This window comes from Pristiophorus japonicus, chromosome 2, assembly GCF_044704955.1.
Source record: "Pristiophorus japonicus isolate sPriJap1 chromosome 2, sPriJap1.hap1, whole genome shotgun sequence".
Taxonomy (NCBI): Eukaryota; Metazoa; Chordata; class Chondrichthyes; family Pristiophoridae; genus Pristiophorus; species Pristiophorus japonicus.
Genome location: NC_091978.1, coordinates 319,622,609 through 319,645,957, shown reverse-complemented (window position 1 = coordinate 319,645,957; position 23,349 = coordinate 319,622,609). Strand labels below are relative to the sequence as shown.

General features: G+C 44.4%; 1 protein-coding gene across 2 annotated transcripts in view; it reads right to left on the bottom strand.

The window, feature by feature from the left end:
• The window catches only part of afg2a (AFG2 AAA ATPase homolog A), a 594,246-nt gene that overhangs the window by 456,495 nt on the left and 114,402 nt on the right, over window positions 1-23,349 (bottom strand). For both annotated transcript variants that reach the window (XM_070871823.1, XM_070871824.1), the window contains exons 12-13: window positions 22,952-23,005; window positions 18,618-18,697 (exon numbers count right to left, since the gene is read on the bottom strand). In XM_070871823.1, coding sequence (XP_070727924.1) covers window positions 18,618-18,697; window positions 22,952-23,005 — 134 coding nt within the window. The remainder of the gene's footprint in view (window positions 1-18,617; window positions 18,698-22,951; window positions 23,006-23,349) is intronic.

Genomic DNA, 23,349 nt, shown 5'->3' with positions numbered 1-23,349 from the left:
GAACAATGCATTCAAAAAGTTAAAACAAATGTGTTTGGACTAAATTAGAAGTTAAAGCTATGCATGGTTAAACATAGTACATACATAAAATGTATCCAGGGTGGGGGGGGCGGTGGGGCAGTGTTGAGTAGGGCTGGGAGGGGTAGAGAAAGAGAGTAGCTAAAGCAGCTGTGTGCTTAAATTTGATCTGGAACATCCTGTGCTCTGAATCCCATGGCTGCTAGTTATCTTAGTTCATCTGTCTCAGTTAGGCAAGTTTTGGCAATTCTGGTCTGGGCTAATGAATGAAAACATAGAAAGAAATGTATCGAACGTTAAAACATAAAAAGAGGCAATGTTAAAAGAATAAATATAATGCACACTGCTGTTTGCTATGTAACTTTCTTTTAAAATAAGGAAACACATTTTCGTTAGATCTTTTTTGAAATACGTTTGTTTCATTTGAATGACAAGTTTTATTAAATTAAAAATAAATCTAAACCCGGTAGTATTCAAAATTTTTTTCAATGTCGTCCGAGCACTATTTCTTCAGGCCACAGCGAATTAATTATTCTAAAACATTCGAACATCAAAAACAAGAAAAGATTTGAAATAATTCACAAACTGTCTTACACCATTACATACACTCAAAAAACAGCAAAAAAGCTAAAAAAAAAAAGCTTTAAAAAACCTGATCAAATACTAATCCTTCAACTTATTACATTGGGCCCAAATTTGGCCAGTAGAGATTTCTGGCGCACTCACCAAAGGTGTGCGCTTTTCCACACCGATTAGGGCACCAAAAATCTTCAGGCCAAGTTTGGCCGCTCCCCAGCCTCTCCTCAATGGTGGTGTAGCGTGACCACTGAATTCAGGGGCGGAGCCAGGTCCCGCGCTGAAAACAGTGCCTGGACCTCTGCACATGCACGCTAAAGTGTGCGCACATGTGCAGTAGCTCCTTGCCCCTAGAATCTCTACATGTGCTCTGCAGGCTGTGTGGGAGGGGCCGAAGTGCGCCACCTCTACCCCTGGCTGAATGGGCTCCCTCAACGGCGGCCCGCTGAAAGTAGGACTTCTATTTTTTTATTGTTTATTTATTTATTGATTGATTGATTGATTGATTGATTGATTATGTCGTCCATTTTTCATTTTGCTTTCTGGGTTGCACGAGATCTCAAGACCCCAGTTTAAATTCACTAAAGAGATTCTGAGCTTTCTCAGAGTTTCAATTGCACATGCATGCAAGTTGAGTTGCAGTCAGTAGGAGGTTCAGGGTATATCACTGGGAGCAGATCTACACAGTGAGAAAGAACTGCTGACAGCTAAATCCACAAGGACTTCTCCAGGTTATTACTCCTCACCAATAATGCAGAGCTCGGCATGTCGGCCGGCGGGGAGCGGAGCAGCGCGGCATCCAACGGAATTGAGGCTGTTCGGAGCAGCGAGTGAAAGCTGAACACATATAGCTCACCGACCTCAGGGTCCCGACTCACCGACCTCAGGGCTTCGCCGATTCGCCAACCTCGGGGCCTTCCGATTCGCCAACCTTTTTATTTGTTATTGATTGATTGCTTATTACTTTGGTCTTAGTGCTTTAGGTGCTTCTATTTTTTATTTGTTAATTAAATGCTTATTACTTTTTGTGCTTTGTAAGTCTTGGTGCTAGGTGCAGGTTCTCTCAGTTTCCTTATATTTTTTATTTGTTATTGAATGCTTATTTTTGTGCTTTGTTTAGTGCTTGGTGCTTTAAATGTACTTAGCTGCGCTGATTTCTTAACTCTCCGCAAGATTTTTCTGTGCGGCCACAAGTGACCACATACGCTGGCCTAAGTTAGTTTAGAGTAACTATTAGCTGTCCAAACTAGCTTAAATGGTCAAAACAGGCGTAGGTGGCTGGTAACGCCCCCTTTTGAAAAAAAAACGAAACTAAAAAAAATCCTAACTCACTTACACTGACGCAAATTAAATGTGCAGAATTGCGATTTTTAAGATACTCTTTAAAAAAAATCAAGTTGCTCCAAAAGAAACGGAGCAACTCCTGGCCAAATTTGGGCCCGTGAGTAGCCGCCCCCATCAGTTTCCAGCATCCTATACATTAACTTTTACGATCTGCCATCAGTTGGCTGCTTTTGAGTCTATTTTCTGATATCACTGAGAATAACTACAGTTAACAAATGCATGTGCCTAACTGCCCACTTACTTAAAAGTAGATTTTATTTGAATGCACATGACAGTCTGAGCTACAAATCAGTCAGCTGTAATCTAACATGAATACAAGTGTACATAGCTCAATGGGTCACAGAGTTTTGCTGTATACACAGAAGCAGGTGCTTCCATACATCACAAAAAAAAGAGGTATTCTCAAAAGGTCATTACCTGGAAGCAACAGTCTCAAGAGATGGTGCATTTTTTAACTAAACTCGATGTGGTCATACATTCCTACTGTGCAAAATCAGCTTAAAAAACAAATGGTTTCCAATGACTGTCTTGTCTGAATTCCCACCCCATTTAGTTTCAGATTAATTTTATGGGAACTGAGCCTCATATTTCACTATCCATCTGGTAGCAATTTCACAAAGGAATGCTTGTATGTGTCGCCCTATTTCTGTCACTGTTATGAAGACAGATGTTTCATCTGTATCGACTGCATTCTCTCCCGCCGCCAAAAAAAATCCTCCCTGGTGAATCCTAGTGCAGTTTTTGAAAATAAATAATGAAATTAGATGCGAATAGTAATCATTATTAATTTCAAGCTTCTTTTGCGCTATATAGCTTAGAAAGAAATCAAAAATTGACTTGTATTTTGATTTTTACAGATTATATTTTTGTAACTTGTTCCTCTTTTTCCTCACAAAAACTACCCCTCAATGCCATAGACCTCAGACAGTATAAACTACTTTAGACACATTCCCATGATCAGTCAACCTGTCAAGAAAAGCACCAAGTTTCTCAAAGAACCCCACCCCAGTCAGTTTGAAAGAAGAAAGAACTTGCATTTATATAGCACCTTTCATGACCTCAGGATGTCCCAAAGCACTTTACAGCCAATTAACTAATTTTGAAGTGTTGTCATTTATGTAACATCAGGAAACACAGCAGCCAATTTGCACACAGTAAGGTCCCACAAACAGCAATGAGATAAATAAGTTAATGGCCAGGAATTTGCGGTCGTAAGCTTACCCTCCTACCGACTAAAAATATACGACTTACCTTCAGGCACCCTGGACTTATGGTCTTGGGCCTGCAGGTAAAGGCCTTCGGATGCCAGGGGTGCAGACGGTTCGGAAGCGTCCCTGGGATCATGTGAGCTAGGTCCTCCAATCAGAAAGGAGGATTCCATGGCTGTCATTTCCAAACAGAATCCCCTAATGACAAGCAATGGAATCCCCAAATAATTAAAGAATTTACACAATTCTAATAAAAATGTTTTCATTTTCAAATTTAATTAAAAGTACCTTCAATACATCAAACACAATAAAAATTTAATTTTTTGAAAAATAATTTCACATTTTTTAAATCCAGGCCAAAATAAACTAATTTTAACTGTCTGTGTATGATTTTTTTATTTTACATTTTTTAATTTAACATTTATATTAACCCTTATGCTGGTGAACGCAGGCCCAACGCCTACTTTTACCAGGCATAAGGGTTTTGTGGGCATTTGTTGAGCAGTCGTTGGGCAAATAGCTCTACTCTGCGCCAACGGAAGTGATTTTTGGATCAGTGCTGTAGATGTCAAGGCGAACCTTGACTGATCGCAAGTTCCAGGTTTTCGTGCATGCTTGCTTGTGGGGCCTTTTACAAGGCTTACGACGGTGTGCACTGTGCGTACGCCATCACGGGGAACGGGAAATTCAGGCAATCTGTTTTAATCTGTTGAATGAGGACATCAGGAGCACTCTTCTTTAACAGTGCCATGTGATCTTTATGTCCACTTGAGAGTGTCAACTTAATTATGTGTTCAAGTTCTGGACTGAGCCTTTATGACTCAGAGGCAAGAATGCTAGCACTGAGCCACTTTATTCCTTCATTCCCAAATGCTTCAAAAGGCTGTTTTCTAACTTGTAAAACAAATCCAATGCTGGATTTTAATTCACATTTTAGCAAAGCTGATGTCAGTGACATAAGGATATTGTTTCGTCTACAACTTTTGATTGAGTAAAGTACTTCCTCTGAAAAAAACGGCCCTTTTCAATAAAGAATGTTTATTTGTTTCCTGAATGTTGCAAAGGAAAAAGAAATCTGCTACAATAGATACAATCTATTTAATTTAAATGGATCTCTTGACAAGCTCTAACCTATCAAATTACTAAAACTGAGCTGGGAGTAGTCACATTCAATTTCATCTTTATTATTAACACCAGAAAATACAGGACACTAGAGATATAGGAACATATGATAATGCAGCAATTGTCACAAACTATGAGGTCCAAGCACATAAGGTTAACCATCATCACAACTCCAAAGTATTACTGGCTTGAAATGCATACTCACGGGAGCAACAAATTCAGAAACAGGGGAAATAACCGAGTTCCGCAATAAGAAAACAGAATGACAAATAACAGTTTATGATTCAAACAAAAGAAAAATAATGAATCTGAAGTTATGTGAAATTTCATTTAATAGTTGAAGGTATCTTTTCCGTACTGGTGTATAACTGGATTAATGCTGACACGTGCAAGATTCCTTATATATGGTGCTCATGAACTGCAGTCTTTCACACTCTTCAAAAAGTTAGTAAAGCACCAATACAAGTGTAACACTTTCTTTGTACAGGTGAAATTTAGATATAGATATTGGATATCATACTCCACTGTAACATGCAATGGGTTGAAACCAGACGTCAGTGCAGTTTAATTCAAGTGGTTTAATACTAGTTGAGTTTATATTCTGCAGTTTGATTTGCTAGTCAGGCACCCACAAAAAATAAGGCATTTGCCTGAAAATTCATTGTTTTTTATTATTCATTCTCAGGATATGCGGGTTGTTGGCAAGGCCGGCATACATTGGTGAGTCGCCTTCTTCTTGAACCGCAGCAGTTCATGTCGGCGGTTTGATAAAACTGAGCAATTTCCTAAGCCACTACAGATTTCCTTCTCTAGAACATTAGTCAAACCATTCATTTTTTAACCACAATCCGACAGTTACATGGTCACTTTTACTGATACCAGCTCTTTAAACTGCACCTAAAAAGCTTTGCCTGTAAATGTTAACTACAGTAACATAACCACATGAGCTGCAAAGTATTTCAAGGTTCAGATGATTTGTTTGATAAGTTGTATACACTTCACTGTTAAATTGTGACATCATCTGAACCTTCAACCTTCCCCCCGCCACCCTCTACAAACTGAAAGGAGTTCAGTCTCTGCTTTGGGCGTAAACGAGAAATTGGGCCCAAAATGCACTTGAGGGTGAGACTAGGGAATTAATAATGGGGAACAGGGGAATGGCAGAACAAATATTGGGGTAGAAATTCCGACGTCCCTATTCCTACGAGGTTTCTATGGACCCGGGAAGGCATCAGAAAAGCCGGTTTTCAGCACGCAATGTACATTTTCCAATTTGTCAAGCGGGAGCTTGACAGATCCTACACATATCAGGAGCGAGGACATATGTACGTGCATGATTGCGCTATTTACGCATATCTTGCCCGGCAAATGTCCTCAAAAATCTTGCGCCTGAAAAAGCAGGCGCATAGCCTACTTTTACAGGCACAAGTGTTTTAAAACACACAAAAAACATATTAAAATAAAGTTATGAAAACATATTTTATTGTTTAAAAACCCTTCCCACTTCGGTAAGTTTATTTTTATAATTAAAAAACTTTTTTTTGAAATCGGGAAAATATATATATTTTTTTAAAAGACATTAATAACTTTAATTTTAATTAATCTTAAATATGTAGTGTATATTTTCTATTTTTTTTATTCATGTTTTGGGTGTTTGGGGAGGGGGTTCTCATTCATAATAATGGGAACTCCAACTTAGAATTCCCATTATTATGAATGAGAAAATACTTACCTGTGATTGGGTGTCCAGGCACACGTGATTCTTACGCACATCCCTATGAGCACGCGCTGCGACGCGCAGGGAGAGGAGGCCTGTGAATCGGGAACTCGAGCGGGCACAGCAGCTTCTGTGCTTCTGCGAGAGTCGTCGGGAGTCGCGGTGCGTCGGCGAGAGGCTCGGGAGGTGCGTGGAGAGGCGTGGCTTATGCAGCTACAGGGAGAAGGCAAAAAAGAAGTAGGAAGAAATCGAAAGGTGATGTCACAGCCAAGGGGGTAAGTGATTGGTGAGTAGCTTTTCTTTTTCTTTCTTTATCAGTAAGTAACATTTAGCATTGCTATTGCCAACTTAAGTGTATCTAAGGGTTAAGTCATGGCAGGAGAGCTCGGACACGTGTTATGCTCCTCCTAAACTATGTGGGAAGTCAGGGAAGCTTCTGGTGTCCCTGACGACTACATATGCGGGAAGTGCATCCGCCTGCAGCTCCTGACTGACCGCATTGCGGCACTGGAGCTGCAGGTGGATTCACTCTGCAGCATCCACATGCTGAGAATGACATGAACAGCACGTTTAGCGAGTTGGTCACACCGCAGGTAAAGGGTACTCAGCCAGATAGTAAATGGGTGACCAGCAGGAAGAGCAGTGTAAGGAAGGTAGTGCGCGGGTCCCCTGCGGTCATCCCCCTGCAAAACAGATACACCGCTTTAGGTACTGTTGAGGGGGTGACTCATCAGGGGAGGGCAGCGGCAGCCAAGTTCATGGCACCGTGGCGGGCTCTGCTGCACAGGAGGGCAGGAAAAAGAGTGGGAGAGCTATAGTAATAGGGGATTCGATTGTAAGGGGAATAGATAGGCATTTCTGCGGCTGTAACCGAGACTCCAGGATGGTATGTTGCCTCCCTGGTGCAAGGGTCAAGGATGTCTCGGAGCAGGTGCAGGACATTCTGAAAAGGGAGGGTGAACAGCCAGTTGTCGTGGTACACATAGGTACCAACGATATAGGTAAAAAACGGGATGCGGTCCTAAGAGACGAATTTAGGAAGCTAGGAGCTAAATTAAAAAGTAGGACCTCAAAAGTAGTCATCTCAGGATTGCTACCAGTGCCATGTGCTAGTCAGAGTAGAAATCACAGGATAGCTCAGATGAATACGTGGCTTGAGGAGTGGTGCAGAAGGGAGTGATTCAAATTCCTGGGGCATTGGAACCAGTTCTGGGGGAGGTGGGACCAGTACAAACCGGACGGTCTACACCTGGGCAGGACCAGAACCAATGTCCTAGGGGGAGTGTTTGCTAGTGCTGTTGGGGAGGAGTTAAATTAATACGGCAGGTAGATGGGAATCTATGCAGGGAGGCAGAAGCAAAAGATAGAAAGGAAAATAGTAAAAGTGGAGGGCAGAGAATCCCAAGGCAAAAAACAAAAAGGGGCACATTACAGCAAAATTCTAAAAGGGGCAAGGTTTGTTAAAAAGACAAGCCTGAAGGCTCTGTGCCTCAATGCGAGGAGTATTAGGATTAAGGTGGACAAATTAACTGCGCAGATAGCAGTTAATGGATACAATGTAATTGGCATCACAGAGACATGGCTCCAGGGTGACCAAGGCTGAGAACTCAACATCCAGGGGTATTCAGCATTTAGGAAGGATAGACAGAGAGGAAAAGGAGGCGGGGTGGCGTTGCTGGTCAAAGAAATTAATGCAATAGTAAGGAAGGATATTGGCTTGGATGATGTGGAATCGGTATGGGTGGAGCTGTGGAATACCAAAGGGCAGAAAACGCTGGTGGGAGTTGTGTACAGGCTACCAAACAGTAGTAGTGAGGTTGGGGAAAGCATAAAACAAGAAATAAGGGAAGTGTGCAATAAAGGTACAGCAATTATCATAGGCGACTTTAATTTACATATAGATTGGTTTAACCAAACTGGTAGCAATGCGGTAGAGGAGGATTTCCTGGAGTGTATTAGGGATGGTTTTCTTGACCAATATGTGGAGGAACCGACTAGAGAGCTGGCCATCCTAGACTGGGTGGTGTGTAATGAGAAGGAACTAATTAGCAATCTTGTTGTACGAGGCCCCTTGGGGAAGAGTGACCATAATATGGTAGAATTCTTTATTAAGAGTGAGAGTGACACAGTTAATTCAGAAACTAGGGTCCTAAACTTAAGGAAAGCTAACTTCGATGGTATGAGGCGTGAATTGGCTAGAATAGACTGGCAAATTATACTTAAAGGGTTGACGGTGGATAGGCAATAGCAAACATTGGGGTACTGAGGTGAATGATCAGCCATGATCATATTGAATGGTGGTGCAGGCTCGAAGGGCCGAAAGGTCTACTCCTGCACCTATTTTCTATGTTTCTAAGTTCTGGTAGGTGTGCAATTTTTCGCTAAAATTTAGTCGAACGCCCGTGGGAAGGAGAAACCGAAATTTCTACTCCATTTTGTATCAGTCTTCACGGTCGAAGACACTAAAAACATCCCAATAGGGAGGGAGGAACTTAATACAATCACTATCACTAAAGAAGTAGTACTCGGTAAAATAATGGGACTAAAGGAAGGCAAGTTCCCTGGACCTGATGGCCTGCATCCTAGGGTCTTAAGGGAAGTGGCTACAAAGATAGTGGATGCATTAGGTGTATTCTACCAAAATTCCCTGGATTCTGGGGAGGTCCCAGCAGATTGGAAAACCACAAATGTAACGCCCTTATTTAAAAAAGGAGGCAGATAGAAAGCAGGGAACTATAGACCAGTTAGCCTAACATCAGTTGTTGGAAAAATGCTGGAGTCTATTATTAAGGAAGCAGTAGCAGGACATTTGGAAAAGCATGATTCAATCAAGCAGAGTCAGCATGGTTTTATGAAAGGGAAATCATGTTTGACAAATTTGCTGGAGTTCTTTGAGGATGTAACGAGCAGGGTGGATAGGGGGGAAACCAGTGGATGTGGTGTATTTGGATTTCCAGAAGGCATTCGATAAGGTGCCACATAAAAGGTTACTGCACAAGATAAAAGTTCATGGGATTGGGGGTAATATACTAGCATGGATAGAGGATTGGCTAACTAACAGAAAACAGAGAGTCAGGATAAATGGGTCATTTTCCGCTTGGCAAACAGTAACTAGTGGGGTGCCACAGGAATCGGTGCTGGGGCCTCAACTATTTACAATCTATATTAATGACTTGGATGAAGAGACCGAGTGTAATGTAGCCAAGTTTGCTGATGATACAAGGATGGGTGGGAAAGCAAATTGTGAGGAGGACATACAAACTCTGCAAAGAGATGTAGACAGGTTAAGTGAGTGGGCAAAAATTTGGCAGATGGAGTACGATGTGGGAAAATGTGAGGTTATCCACTTTGGCAGAAAAAATAGAAAAGCAAATTATAATTAAAATGGAGAAAAATTGCAAAGTACAGAGGGACCTGGGGGTCCTTGTGCATGAAATACAAAAAGTTAGTATGCAAGTACAACAAGTAATCAGGAAGGCAAATGAAATGTTGGTCTTTATTGCAAGGGGGATAGGACTAGAACCGTCACTTTTTTTGGCTGCTTAACGCCTATTTTACCGCTGAAATGACGTATAACGTCCAAATATCACCCATTTTGGTACAAAATGTAAACTGACGGGCTTTTTTTTTCAAGGAGACTTACCGCCAAGCATTATTTTCCCAATGGGCTTAACGCCGAAAAAAAATATTACTGCCCGCCCATTTTTTTGGGGCGGTATCAGCAGAATGGGCTAGTTCAAACTCTTATCACCCAGCGTTACTTTCCTCATGGAATTAATGCCAAGATTCAATGTGAATGCCTGCCGACTGTTTTTTGTCGTAAAGAGCATATTTACCCAAACTAGCGGCTATGGAGATCGCCCACCATCAATTTCACCACCTTGCACACATATCGCCCACAATATCGCTTGCTCAAAAAACTGCTCACAAAAAGTGGAACTAACGAACGAATCACAGCGTTATGGACACCATGTTGTAGATCACATGTCGCGTTCTTTAAAAGGCTGCTGTGCTTCAACCTCGGTGGAGTTCGGATGTACTCTGCAGGTCGTTAGAGTTGATGTGGTCATCAATGAAAACATCTTGACCACACCGCGACCAACTGGAACTGAAGAGGTGTGCTCATCGGGACATTCCTTGTTTGTATGCAATCGATGGCAGACAGAGAGCTACTGCAATGGGGCCGGTCCTTTCTCACCCTCTCTTGGTGACCAAATGCATGCAACAGACCCGATATCGCCGAAGGAATGCTGCACTGCATTATGTGCCCAATGCACGAAGTCACAGACAGATAAGGAGGACCCCCCACAAGTACAAGGAGAAGCATTCTTACCTCGACTTGCCCGACATCTCCTGCCTTCGGAGACTGCGCTTCCACAAAGAGGTTTTCACTGAGATATGCCAGTTGATAAGGGCAGACCTGCAGCCTGCCAGCACCATCAGTACTGCACTGTCCGTCGAGGTCAAAGTCACCGCGGCACTGTCGTTCTATGCCTCTGGTTCTTTTCAGGCTACAGCTGGCGACATTTGTGGACTTTCTCAGCATGCCACACATCGCTGCATTAGACGGGTCACTGAAGCCCTGTACACGCGCAGGAGGGACTTGATTAGCTTCCCTATAACCAGGGAGGCACGGAGTGGGAGGGCTCTAGGTTTCTCCAGAGTTGCAAACATCCCCAAGGTGCAGGGAGCAATAGACTGCACGTAGGATGCTGAGATTTTCAGGAATCGCAAGGGATTCCACTTCCTAAATGTCCAGCTGGTTGTCGATCACCAGCAAATTATACTGGCAGTGAATGCTCAATTTCCGGGCAGCATCTATGATGCGCACATTCTGTGTGAGAGCACTGTATCTGACTTGTTTAACAATGAGCCACAAGGTCAATGCTGGATGCTTGGGGACAAAAGATATGGCTTTGCCACCTGGCTGATGACCCCCCCTGCGTGACACCCACACCAAGACTGAGAGGCGATACAATGAGAGCCACAGAGCAACTCACGGTATCTTGGAGAAAACCATTGGAGTGCTGAAGCAGCGCTTCAGATGCCTGGACCACTCAGGAGGCGAGCTCCAATACGACCCTGAGTAGGTAGCTCAATTCGTGGTGGTCTGCTCCATGCTACACAACTTGGCTATCAGGAGGGGACAAGAAATGCCATTATGAGTCTGACAGTCCACCTCACCAGAGAGAGGAAAAGGAGGACGAGAAGGTGGACGCTGACATCAGGCCAGACAATCTGGCTGACGCTGAAGCCATGCCCCCACCCCCCTGTAGCCCGCATGAAAGGGCCCATGGAGGCATGATAGCTTCAAGAGCCTTACATCAGGAGATCATCAATGATCGCTTTGCCTGAAAGAACGTTGGTGTTATTTCCATGGCTGACACACTGCTGGGCGTACAGGTCATACATCAATGGTGGGCATCACCTTGGTGACCGTTGATTGAAGTTAAGTGTGATTATACCCTTTGATGTTAAGGAATCACCAGCGTGTAATGATACAGCTATCTGAGCCAATGTGCTGCAAGGTTTTGTTAAATAAAAACATTTAAACTGAATATTAGTCTGAAATCATCAGTATTTCTGTACAAACCAACCCTTCACCACCCCCGCCCCCTTCTCCTCCCCCTCCTGACTTCAAGCCGCCTGGCCGAGGAGGTCCTCAGGCGATGCTTCATTGTGGGGGGTGGGGGGGGTGGCGGCTGAAGCGTTGCTTGGACGGATATGGGAGAGGATGGTCCCGAGGTGGGAACATGCTCCAAGCCAGAAGCAAGATGTTACTGCTGGCCCTCATGTGTGGTTGGCAAATGGGGGTGCGTCACCTTGGGGTGCAGTGTGGCGATCCGGGACCACTGGGAGCCCTCTGCCACCAGTGTTCCTGGCTACAAGCTCCAGGGCCTCCTCCATCCCTTCCATTTTATATGTTATTTGTTAGACAAAAACTTGGTGCCAACTATGTTCTTGATGCTTAGTGGGCTTTTTGCTGCTGGTGAATCTCCCCCGTGTCTCCCACAACAGCCAAACAAGCCCACACCACAGCCACACACGCTCTCTCTCTGTCTCCTCTTCTGCGCATGTCATGGTGACCCTTGACCTCCAGAATCGCAGGAACTGAGCGTTGCCATACTGTTGCTAAGGACGGCCACACTTTACGGCAGAAGGTCAGAAAAATTTAATGCTACTGCCCATTTAATATCGTTCGTGACTTTCTCATTTTGAGCAGGCAAAACAATTACCAAAAAGTACAGATAAATAACTTTCAGGAGGTTTCTGAAGGAGAAAGTGCAAGTTAAGTATCAGGTTCACAGATGTGGAATGTTGTGGAATCCGCAAGATCCTGCAAATCTATTGGCAGGATAGGTGCACCAACATCAGTGTTCTCTCTAAGACCAACATCCCCAGCATCAAAGCATTGACCAAGCTCTATCAGCTCCGATGGACGTTGTCCGCATGCCCGATACTAGACTCCCAAAACAAGCGCTCTACTCGGAGCTCCGACATGGCAAACGAGTCCCAGGTGGGCAGAAGAAATGCTTCAAGGACACCCTCAAAGCCTCCTTGAAAAAGTGCAACATCCCCACCGGCACCTGGGAATCCCTGGTCCAAGACTGCTCAAAGTGGAGGAGAAGCATCCGGGACGGCAGCGAACATCTCGAGTCTCTTCATCGGGAGCACGCGTAAGTCAAGTGCAAACAGCGGAAGGAGCGCTCGACAACCCAAGCACCCCACCCATCCGTCCCTCCAACCACCATTTTCCCCACCTGTGACAGAGACTGTAGGTCCCGCATTGGGTTGTTAGGAAACTCTAGCCCAGAGTCTTGGTTGAGGAGTTCAAATTCGGCTGTCCTGAAAAATTTGTCACCATCCTCTGCCTGCTTCACGATGACATGCAAGCAGTGATTCTTACCAGCGGATCCACCACAGGCCCAATACAAGTGCAGACCGGGGTCAAGCAAGGCTGTGTCATCGCACCAACACTCTTCTCAATCTTCTTCGTGGCAATTTTTCATCTCACCTTTAACAAGCTGAGATAAAGGTGTTAATCTACAGGACAAGCGGGAAATTGTTCAACCTCCAACGCCTCCAGTCCAGATCCAAGGTTGTTCCAATCTCTGTCATTGAATTACAATATGCAGATGACGCTTGCGTTTGTGCACACTCGGAGTCCGAATTTCAAACCATCGTTGGCACCTTCGCTAAAGCGTACAAGAGCCTGTGCCTTCGTTAAACATCAGTAAGACAAAGGTTCTCTACCAACCTGCCCCCGCCATACAGTATTGCTCCCCGGTTATCAAGATCCATGACAAGACCTTGGACAATGTGGACCACTTCCCATACCTTGGAGCCTACTATCAGCAAGGACAGACATCGATGACGAAGTCCAACATCGCCTTCAGTGTGCCAGTGCAGACTTCGGCCTCATGAGGAAAAGAGTGTTCAAAGACCAGGATCTCAAACCCGGCACCAAGCTCATAGTCTACAGAGCAGTGGTGATATCCACCCTCCTATATGCTTCAGAGACATGGACTATGTACAGTCGGTACCTCAAAGCACTGAAGTACCACCAGCAACACTGCCTCAGCAAAATCCTGCAAATTCATTGGCAGGATAGGCGCACCAACATCAGTGTTCTCTCTCAGGCTAACATCCCCGGCATCAAGGCATTGACCATGCTCGATCAGCTCCGGTGGGCGGGCCACATTGTCCGCATGCCCGATGCAAGACTCCCGAAACAAGCACTCTACTCTGAGCTACGTCACAGCAGGCGAGCACCAGGAGGGCAGAGAAAACACTTCAAGGACACCCTCAAAGCCTCCTTGAAAAAATGTAACATCCCCATCGACTGTTGGGAATCCCTGGCCCAGAACCGCTCAAAGTGGAGGAGAAACATCTAAGAAGGTGCCGAACACTTCGAGTCTCTTCGCCGGGAGCACGCGGAAGCCAAGTACAAACAACGGAAGGAGCTTACAACAAATCAAACACCCCACCCACCCGTCCCTCCAACCATCATGTGCCCCACCTGCGACAGAGACTGTAGATCCTGCATTGGTTTCATCAGTCACCTTAGAACTTATTTTAGTGTGGAAGCAAGTCATCCTCGACTCCATGGCACTGCCCAAGAAGAATAGTTTAAATAAAAGGAGGCATGATGAGATAAATAAAATACATACACACGAGACCTAGGGAATGTGTGAATAGTTAAAGCAGGTTAGCTAAATTGGAGATGGGAAGCATGAAAACCTGACTCCAGCAACCCAAGAATCCAGTGGAAGGAAAAGACAGGTCAACATCAGGGGTGTAGACCACCCCAGCGACACTGTTCCAATGGGGAGAGATCTTCGAGAATTTGTATCAGGGTTGATTGGTGGCCAACTGGAAGTAAAAACAGGAGGCACATGTACCATATGGATAGGATGGAACTTGCCAAGTCAGAAGTTGAAAAGACAAAGGAGTGTCAGTTGCTCCATTGTTCACCATATTTAAACAGTTTGAAGCAGGGTTATATTGCCTAATCATTTCATGAACAGAGGCCTGCTCAAGCTTCACTAGTTCTGCCTGCTGCAACATAAGAGGCGTCCAGACCAGCAGTGCAAAGGAGAGTTACAGGGTAGCAACAGTATCGTAAGAAAGGGAGTTAAAATCCTAAGGACCCAAATGAAGTTGATCGGGAGGATGAACAGAAATTAAGTAGTTTCAATAGTAGCTTTCAAAGGGGAAATTAGATATATTGAACTTGAAAAGGTCTAAGGGGAAAGAGCAGTGGCATGGGACTAATTGGATAGTTCTTTCAAAGAGCCGGCAATGGCACTGTGGGCCGAGTGGCCTTCTGCTGTGTGATTCTATGATAAAGTGACTACTTCTTAGAAGTTTTTAAACCAGTGAGGTCAATAACAACATACCACCCAACATCAAACAAAGGTTGTAAGTGCTCCGGGAGTTTGATGTTTGTGAAGCAGGAGTTCTATATAAACCCAAGGTGCTATAAGCCAATAAATCTTTTGACCAAATGAACTATAACCCCAGTTCTATAGAAAGATCTCACACTCGAGACACTAACCTTTCTGACTGATATGCTCTATATTTCCAGTACTTTCTATTTTTTATTATAGATTTCCAGCAGCTGTAATTTTTTCTATCATGGCTGAAGACATAGCCACCAATTTTGGGGCGAAAAGGAAAGTGGGATGCATAAGAGATAAATGTAGTTCCACCATTCAAAACAGGTAACAGTCAAGCCTGGCAAGTACTAATCTATTTGCCTGACCTCAATAATAAGAAAACTAATGGTATCAATAATCAAAGCAAAATGCAAAAGTACATTTAACTATTTTAAAAAATTCATTACAGGATGCTAGCATTGCAGGCAGGCGGCATTTATTGCCCATCCCTCGTTGCCATTAAGAAGGTGGTGATGGGCCTTCTTTTTGAACCGTACTGTCCGTGTGGTGAAGGTGCTCCCACAATGCAGTTAAGTCAGGAGCTCCAGGATTTTGACCAAGCAACAATGAAGAAACGGCGATATATATCCAAGTCAGGATGATGTGTGACTTGGAGGGGAACATGGAGGTGATGATGTTCCCATGCACCTGCTGCCCTTGTCCTTCGAGGTGGTGGAGGTCATGGATTTGGGAGATTCTGCCGAAGAAGCCCAAGTGAGTTGCTACAGTGCATCCTGCAGATAATATACACTGCAGCCATGGTGTGTCAATGGTGGAGGGAGTAGCTATTTAAGGCTTGTTATAAAATAATCTAATGAACAATATCTAACAGTTTTAGAAGGGGTTGATCTTATTGGGCTATGCTGTCAAATTAGTTGAGCTCAAGTATCCGGAGATCACACTGAAGCTATACAGTGTATTGGTCCAGCCACACCCGCAGTACTGCTTCTAGTCTTATTCACCGCAACATAAAGAGGGCATCTAGATCTTAGACATGGTGCAAATGAGAGAAAAGTGACAGATTTTTCAGGGGTCTTCAGCTTCTAAAATAAATATCTCAGAGAAAACCTTATAGAGATCTGTACAGCTTTTACGAACTGAGACAGCAAGGAATTATAAATCATCTTCACAATATGTAATCTTGGCAAGTTAAGAGTACATGTTAGTATGTGCAGCTGAAAAACAATTATCTGTCATATGCCGGAAGATCCTGTCAACAAAAAAAATTGTTCAGGTTCTTCATGGTCAGCTGTCTGCCCTCCAGAGACTGATAAAAAAAAGACGCAAGAACAAATTTGCTGCACAACAGTAAATCGTCCAAGAATAACAGCTTCACATCTGCACAAATGTTGATGTTATCACATCAGATCTTCGGGGAAGGAGACGGGCCAAGAGTTTAAGAACACAAGCAGGCATGGCCATCATTAGGGCTCTGGGACAGATGGAGGTTCTGGTTAAGGTAAGACGACTGGAATCTATTCTAAAAGGTAAAGAAGTTTAATCTTTGCCCGTATATTTCAGAAAATAAACCGTGCTGGGTTTTTAAGTAAATAAATTACTATGAAAGCATATGGGATACTTGGCTTTGTAAATAGGGGCATTGAATATAAAAACAAGGAAGTAATGCTAAACCTTTACAAATCACTGGGAAGACCTCAGCTGGATTATTGTGTACAATTCTGGGCACCATACTTTAGGAAGGATATCAAGTCCTTGGAGAGGGTACAGAGCAGGTTTACAAGGATAATACCAGGCAGGGGTGATGGATTTCAGTTATGTGGAGAGATTGGAGAAGCTGGGATTTATCAAGCAGAGAAGGTTAAGGGAGACCTAATCGAGGTATTCAAAATTATATGGGGTTTTGAGACACTTTGAGCAAATGGAGTGGCAATTAGGAGACATTTTTCCACACAGGGAGTTATGATGATCAGGAACGCACGACCTGAAAGGGTTATGGAATCAGATTCCATAGGAACTTTCAAAAGGCAATTGGACATGTACTTGAAGATAACTAATTTGCAGGGTTATGGGGAAAAGGCTGGGGTGTGGGACTAAATTGGACAGCTCTTTAAAAGAGCCATCACAGGCATGACCAGCCGAATGGCCTCCTACTGTGCTGTAAGAGCGCCGTGCAGCCCGACCCGGCATTCGACTTGGCGGTCGGGGCATTCAAAGGAGCATGCCACTTCAAGGTACAGCGCATGCTGGAGAGCAACGGCTGTAAAGGGGGCAACCGGATTGGACATCACCAAAGTTCAGGTTGTTGATTGGAGCATAGACAGGTACAGCAGGAGCGGAGAGGTTGGGGCACAGGAATGGCGAGTGACCGTGGAGCGATGTGATTGGGGCCCAGGAAAGGCATGAGTTCAGGGCCCAGAAGAGGCGAGGGCCCAGGGGTAGCACGGGCCAGCCCACACTGCAATACGTGTGCGCACTAGGTCTGTGCAGCAAAGCTGGTCTCCAGTCGTCTTGGTTAATCCTTGCCACTGGACCAAGACCTAGCTCTGTCAAGCCCGTGTGGTGGCTGGTGTGCTGCGAACACCACACGTTAAAAAAAATCCACGCACAGGCATCTTCCACCCTTCACCATGTAGTTCGGGACCTGGAATATTGGGTCCTTCATTGAAACACCTGTGAACTCATCCCTTTTTGGCGTGGAAGCAAGTCATCCTCGATACGAGGGACCGCCTACGATGATGATGATGTAAGATTCAATGAAAATAGAAATGGGGTATTTTATTAAAACAAATCGATTGCCTAACCATCGGGCATGGTTGGAGAGGAATTTTCCAGATGGTTGTTCCTAATTGACTTGGGGTTTTGCTTGGTTTCTCGAAGGAGATTGCATGGCTCTCAGGTGGGGTGGGGAGCAATGTTCCCTGCAATCTTTTTTGGGCCGTGTGGTCCATTCAAAATTCCTTGCATGCACGTTTTTTTTCAATTTAAAAGCCGGCTCACTGGCTGCGCGGGACCTCTAGAGCGCTGTGCAACTTAAAGGGAACATTGGTGGGGAGTGTGTGTATTGTGATGCACAAGACATCACATTTGTGTGGAACAGGCTGGATGGATCTGTAGGTCATTTCCTGTCCATCACTTTTCATACACTCGTAAGTCCTAGTGACCAATGTAGCGAAGATTGGAGCCAACCATCAAGGTAAAACAATAAAAATGCAACATGCTTTTCTGTGCACAATCTTAAACTCAAACTCTTTTTACTGGAGTCATCAGATAGGACTGATGGACACATTCTATCAAGGCTTTCAATCAATTTTTGTTTTGGGCATTGTTAGGTAAAAGACCCAACAAAAATTACATAATTCTCATTTTTTTTTTAAATTCATTTGAGAGATGTGGATGTCCTCCGTTGCCCTGAGTAAGTGGTGGTGGCATTCACAGCTAAGTGGCTTGCTAGGGTACTTTACAGGACATTTAAAAGTCATTAGTTGACGCTAACTAATTCAATAACCTGATCATCATATGCTTCTCTAGATTTAAGCAATAGCTTCTGGCGATCTGTTCATAAAAAACACCAATCATTCATCAAACAGCTTCAGACTTAAGATGACTGAAGCAGGTTTCAAGGTGGTTCTAAGTTGAAGAACTTGAAGTCAATATTTTAATAGTTTAACATGGCACATAAACATTAAATGTACTAATACTCTCATCAATAAATCTAGTGTCCTCAGTACTCACCTTCCTCTCTCAACAGCCAAAGCATCTATTTCGTCAAAGAAGAGGATAGAAGGTGCCACAGCTCTGGCCTTCCTGAAGATCTGTATAAATAAAGGAAAATCAATGGATTTTTTTTTTTTAAATCACTATTTTAAACAGATTAATTCAATTAACCCAGAACAATAAGACAACAAAAATATAGCCAGTGTAGGCGATATGTCTGTGTATTTCAAACACTGTGAGGATCCATTAAAGATGGCTCATGAAAGGTCTGGGGATGGAAAGAGCCCAGCTGATTCCTCAGGTTATACTTGCCATAGAGATGTCATGCACAATGAGATCTCATGATGCATTTCAAAGCAAATGACATTGCCTTGCTAAATGTTTACAGAACAAGGATAAAAAATCTTTCCATATAACTTTCCAGGGTGGTATTGCCCCTCTAATCAGAAATAGATCAATCAACAATTTTAATGATAGTTTTTTTCCCTCTTCCTTCCACTTTTCCTCCTTAGCTCATTTTCTCCTAAATGCTGTAGTGCTGTGCACACTTCCACAAGTGACACTTCACCGGGTAGCTCATCCAATGGGACATTCTTCAGGTGAGATCCTAGGCTATTTGATTATGGGCATCACTTTGGCCAAGTTCCTGTACTCCCCCTGGATTCCAGCAGTGTTCAATTGCTAATGATTAAGAGCGGGAACACCAGGAGCTTTTTTACAAAATCTTTCATTTATGTCTTCAGTTTTATTAATAAACTAGTTTAGCTCCTGTGGTGCTGCCAAGGAGCAAAGACCAAGTGTAGTATTCAGGATTCAGTAAGCAGGGTTATAGGGCGAGGAGATAATTGGACCCAGGCAGTCAGGAGGGGATAATTGGAACAAGGCATTGGTGGAGAAGGGGGAGGAGGGAGTGGAGATGACAGTACAGCAGCAAAAGAGAGAGTGAAGTAGAAAGGGAGTGGGGGGTGGGGGGAGAGGGAGAGGGGGCGAGGGGGGAGTGGGAGAGAAGGCGAGGGGGAGTGGGAGAGAGGGAGTGAGGGACTTTAATGGAAATGGAGTGAAGGAGGGGGAAGTCAAGAGGAGAAAAAGGAAAGTAGAGGGGGATTGGGAGTGGAGGGGATGGATAGAAAGGTGATGGGGCAAAGGAAGGGGGCGAGGGTGAGAAGAGGAGGCAGGGAGAGGTGAGGAGAGGGATGAGGGAGAGGGGAGCAAGGAGAGGGGGCGTTGCGAGTGGCGGGCAGAGGTGGCGAGGGAATGGCGAGTAGAGGGGGGCGAGGGAGAGGGGGCGAGGGAGTGGTAAGGAGAGGGGGCGAGGAGAGGAGATGAGGGAGAGGGGGACGAGGGAGTGGCGAGATGAGGGGGGTGCGAGGGGGCGAGAGGAGGGGTCGAGGAAAGAGGAACCGAAGAGAGGGGGATCGAGGGGGTGGGAGGGTCGAGGAGCAGAGGTATTGGTGTGGCCAGGAGAGGAGGCAGGGAGAGGGGGTGAGGGAGTGGAGAGGAGAGGTGGAGAGGAGAGGGGACGAGGGAGTGGCGATAAGATGAGATGAGGGAGTGGAGGACAGTGGGTAGAGAGGAGAAGGAAAGGGATGAAGAAGAGTTGTTGTCTCCTTCAAAGCCCTGAAAATCACATTAATGAGGGGAGTTGAGGTGGGGGGGGCTTTACAGCCAGTGACCCCACACCAAGGGCCTGGCAAATCAAATAATTGGAGGGAGGTAACGAATTGCTCTTCCGTGAAGCTTTAGAAATTACTTTTGATTGCGATGATTGGAGTGCTTTCCCTCTCCTTCAGCAAGCAAATTTAATTTCAGTGACAGTGAGGTTTGGCAGCTCATTCCTTCGCTTTCAGACCCCCAATTCAGTCCATGTTGGGTTGGGGTATATGGCGGATGTTGACGCTGCGACCAGGGTATTTTGCCCATAAAGTATTTTGAAAGAAAATATTACAACTCAACTCAGCATTTTTAACATACAGGCCTGGAATTTGCAGTCAGCAGTGAAGCAAAAGGCGCTGACCACTGGCCCCGAAGAAAGTTGTCCACAAAGATCTTGCGTTCTCTGTGGCAAGAAGTTTTCCTTTTTCAACACGCAGTTGAGATCAGTGTAGTTTAGTGGGAATTCCATAGCGCGAGCTGCTGTGACGTCAAAAAGCTGTCGGAGCAGCCAATCACAATGCTGAATTCTCAGACATGGGAACTAGGAAGTAAAGAAGTTTAAAAAAAAAACATTTGTTCCCAGGATATAGGCATTGCTGGCAAGACCAGCATTTATTACCCATCTGTAATTGGTCTTGAGAAGATGATGGTGAGCTGCCTTCTTGAACTGCTGCAGTCTGTGTGATGAAGATACTCCCATAGTGTTCTTAGGGAGGAAGTTCCAGGATTTTGAACCAGCGACGATGAAGGAACAGTGATATATTTCCAAGTCAGAATAGTGTGTAACTTGGAAGAAACTTGCAAATAATGGTGTTCCCATGTGCCCGCTGCCCTTGCCCTTCTAGGTGGTAGAGGTCGCAGGTTTGGGAGGTGTTGTCAAAGAAGCTTTGGCAAGTTGCTGCAGGGCATCTTGTAGCTAGTACACAGGCTACATCAAGCAGTCTCAAGTTGAATATAGCACCGTTACCATTTTACTTTAACATGAGTACGAGTCACAAATTCACAAGGGTACTACGATATTTTCCATTTTTTTAAAAACTGGCCTCTCTCAGTACGACTGTCAACCAAGCACCAAATTTGGAGCAGTTTTCGTGATGTGGCTTCATGCAGACTAGAAACTGGCAAGCTCCATTAACAGAGGCCACTTACATTTAACAAAGAGAGTACATTTTTTTTGCAACAGTCTTGGCTGGATTGAATCCCAGATCTGAGGTACAGGTATTCCAACTTGCTGTACTTTCTCTCTCTCTCTTTGTCAGTGTACTATTCCCCTGAATGGTGTCATGAGTTGAGCAGATAAAGCAGAGGGTTTTGATGAGATTCAATGTTTAACATCATAGTAGTACTGCACATCAAAGCACCAACATGTAGTGCCAGTAGTGGGAGACACAGGCTTAATGCTTCAATTTGCTGACTTCCTTATCTCAACCCCACTAGGCAAGCAGTACTGAATAGAGTGGAGGCATTTTCTCACAGATAAGAGGGGTTAAAAAATAGAGAGATGGCCTCAATTTTAACTGCCTCCACCTGGTGGAAACCAGGTTGTTTGGGCAATTAAAATAACAGGTATCAGTCACCCCCACCGATCCTGCTTCTTTCCTGGTATGTTTCCATATCAATCTGCTCTTTTGAGCAAGCGAGCAGGGCACCTGCAGGAAGGAAGCAGGACCCTGTTCTTAATATGCAGATTGTGTCCGATGATGTCAGTAGGATCTGATCTGCAATATTAGGCTGAAGCCTGTGCTGGGGCAGGGTGGTGGGGCAGTGTCGGCTTCCCAATCAGGCAAAACCTGCCGGGAGCTAGCTCCTGGGCCAGGACAGACCAAGCAAGTACGTTTAAAATTGATATTTCAGGATTTCTTCTGGGCCTTCCTGAAATATCAATTTTTTGTGCTGCTTTGGGCCTCACAAGGGAGCCTTGGATCTGCCTTGAACCAGGCCCCCTCCTCCCAACTAGCACAGGCAGGACCCCCCCCCCCCCCCCCCAATCGCGGCACTGAGCCCCACTAACTGGCGGGCACCATCCCCATGGTGCACAGCTGCGGCTTTCTGATGCTTGTATGTGATTCTGCCCGAGTGCCAGCCAGGTTGTCTATTTGACCGGCGGTTGGGTGGGAGACTACATCATGTTATTGAAAAAAGACCCCGTCATTGAAATCGGCAGGGCCTCCATGTCTCCGACCTTGACGGGTTCTTTGGCCAATTACGGTCTCCCCGCACACCATAAATATTGGGGTCGATGAGTCTCCAACTGCTTCCTCCTGCATGCATCCTTCCAGGCAGTAAATTGAAGCACTGGCAATGGCTTATAACAGAGCACCCACCCCACTCTCTCACTGGAGAAGTGGGCATGGTTATAAAAATCAGGGTGGGAGGGGGTGGAAAGGGATGTGTGCCCTATAGTGGAAATAAATCTAAAGATATATGTTCAGGATTGTACACAATATAACCACCATTTTAGTAAGGGAACTTAAAAACATTTGCTGTTAGTAATTTAGTGAGATTTATTTGAAAAACTATATTACAGAAAATAAAATGATATTGTTATACTTTTTTTTTTTAATTGCCCAGCAGAAATAATCATTTTACTAACACATGCCATAAAAGAGAGCACTTTAAAGTAATTTTTTTTAAAAAAGCACTTAGAGCCAAGTAACACAAATGGGAACCACCATTACATGCATCCTTGTCCAACCTACCTCTCTCACAGCACGCTCAGATTCTCCGACATATTTACTCATTAGCTCTGGTCCCTAAATCAGAAAAAAAGCTTAAGTTAGTTATTTACAGACAGTACACACAGGTATTACAGGCTCCAAACAAAGCAGCAAACATTAACAAGGGGTATTACAGGTTTTATATATAGGCTGAGATCACACCCTACCTAAATTTAAATAGAACAACTCCGCCATCACTTTGTGACATTACTTATCCTACAGTTCTCCCCAATTGTTCAAGCCACCACCAGTTGCTCACAGAAGTGTAGGAATGAGTACCAGGCATTCTGAAACTCTTATTCTTCCATTTTGAGAGAATGATTCTCTCCAACAAGGCCATTCCTCAAACTGGACTATTATTCAAAATATTCCAATTGATG